General features: G+C 52.6%; 1 gene segment (V, D, J or C); it reads right to left on the bottom strand.

Moving 5' to 3' along the window:
- Window positions 1-236: 236 nt before the first annotated feature.
- Window positions 237-734, bottom strand: LOC105853217. The segment is given in 2 exon segments: window positions 237-583; window positions 692-734. Coding segments are annotated over 2 exon segments (390 nt in total).
- Between the last annotated feature and the right edge of the window lie 523 nt (window positions 735-1,257).

The raw sequence follows: 1,257 nt of genomic DNA, 5'->3' as shown, positions 1-1,257 counted from the left end.
GGAGAGCTGAAAGGATCCATGTGCCACACTGATTTCCTATGAGCTGGAGAAGGGAGCTCAGGCCTTAGGACAGTCTTAGAGCTCACAGTTTGGAGAGGACAGAGAGTGGACATAAGGATATAACTGGACATTGACTCAGGGCTCTATTCCTGCTGAGTGCAGGGAAGTCAGGGCAGGCAGTGAGGCAGCAGCTGGTCCATCCTGTCCCAGGGCTGGGCTGGCAGCTGCAAGCACAATTATGTGCAGTCAAGAGGGGAGTCTGAGCCACTGTGGGTGTCCCAGGCAGCACAGTAATAAATCCCAGCATCACTTTGTTCAACATTTCGAACAACTAATTTAGAGGTTTTTCCTGAGGTTGCAGAAAGACGGTATTTTTCCGACTTGATTCCAGGTTCCACCACAGTTTTTGAGCCAGAGAACTCATAGTAGAGAAGGCGGTGGGGGGCCTCTCCCACTCGGTGTCGGTACCAGTGGATGTAGTTGACATTTTGGTCAACAATATCACAGGTGATTTCAGCCAAAAACCCAGTCCTCCTGGTTACTGACATCTTTCTCCCTTCTGAGCTGAAGGATATCGGACTGGCTGCAAAGGGAAGAAAATCAATAATGAGACAGAGGTAGCTTGAATCCCTTCAGGTGGCCTCCCACTGCCACAAAATACAAATCCCCTGAGCTTCTGCTGTGTACTTACAGGGATCCAGGAAAGCCAGGAGCAGGGCTAGAGCCCACAGCATGGCTCCTGCTGACCCTGGGAAAGGAGTGGACCAGCCAGCAAGAGCAGCAGAAGAAGTTCCCACAAGTCAAATCCTCCACAAGAAAATGGTCCCAGGCCAGAGGCACGGATGAAGCTCTAGCTTCCAGGGGCTGTGAGGTAACTGAGGCTCTGTCTCAGGCCAGGCCAGGCTGGAGATGCAGAGGAAATGGTGCTAAGGGAGGAGCCAGCTTTGTTGTGAGCCCTCCTGTGGCAGCTGAGGGCAGGCCCCTCTGGAGGAAGCAGGCAGGGGAGCCCAGAGCCAGGGCAGATGGGATGCCAGGGTGGGACAGGCTGAGGAGTCTCTGCCCTAGTTAGTAAACAGGCCCAGTCAGCCTAACTCCATGCCATTCAGGCACAATCAAAGAAATGTATTTCTGACCTTTATGGACTTGCTGTCTTGCCAGGGAATGCACTCGGATCAAGCTGAGTAATTATAAGGACACAAAGGATCTAGGTATCAGCTTGCTGACATGCACCTGGGCAGAAGCAGCCCTGTCTTGGCA

This window comes from Condylura cristata, unplaced genomic scaffold (genome assembly GCF_000260355.1).
Source record: "Condylura cristata isolate star-nosed mole 26May11 unplaced genomic scaffold, ConCri1.0 scaffold00005, whole genome shotgun sequence".
Taxonomy (NCBI): Eukaryota; Metazoa; Chordata; class Mammalia; order Eulipotyphla; family Talpidae; genus Condylura; species Condylura cristata.
Note: the sequence above shows the minus strand (reverse complement) of the source record. Positions and strands in the feature narration are given on the sequence as shown.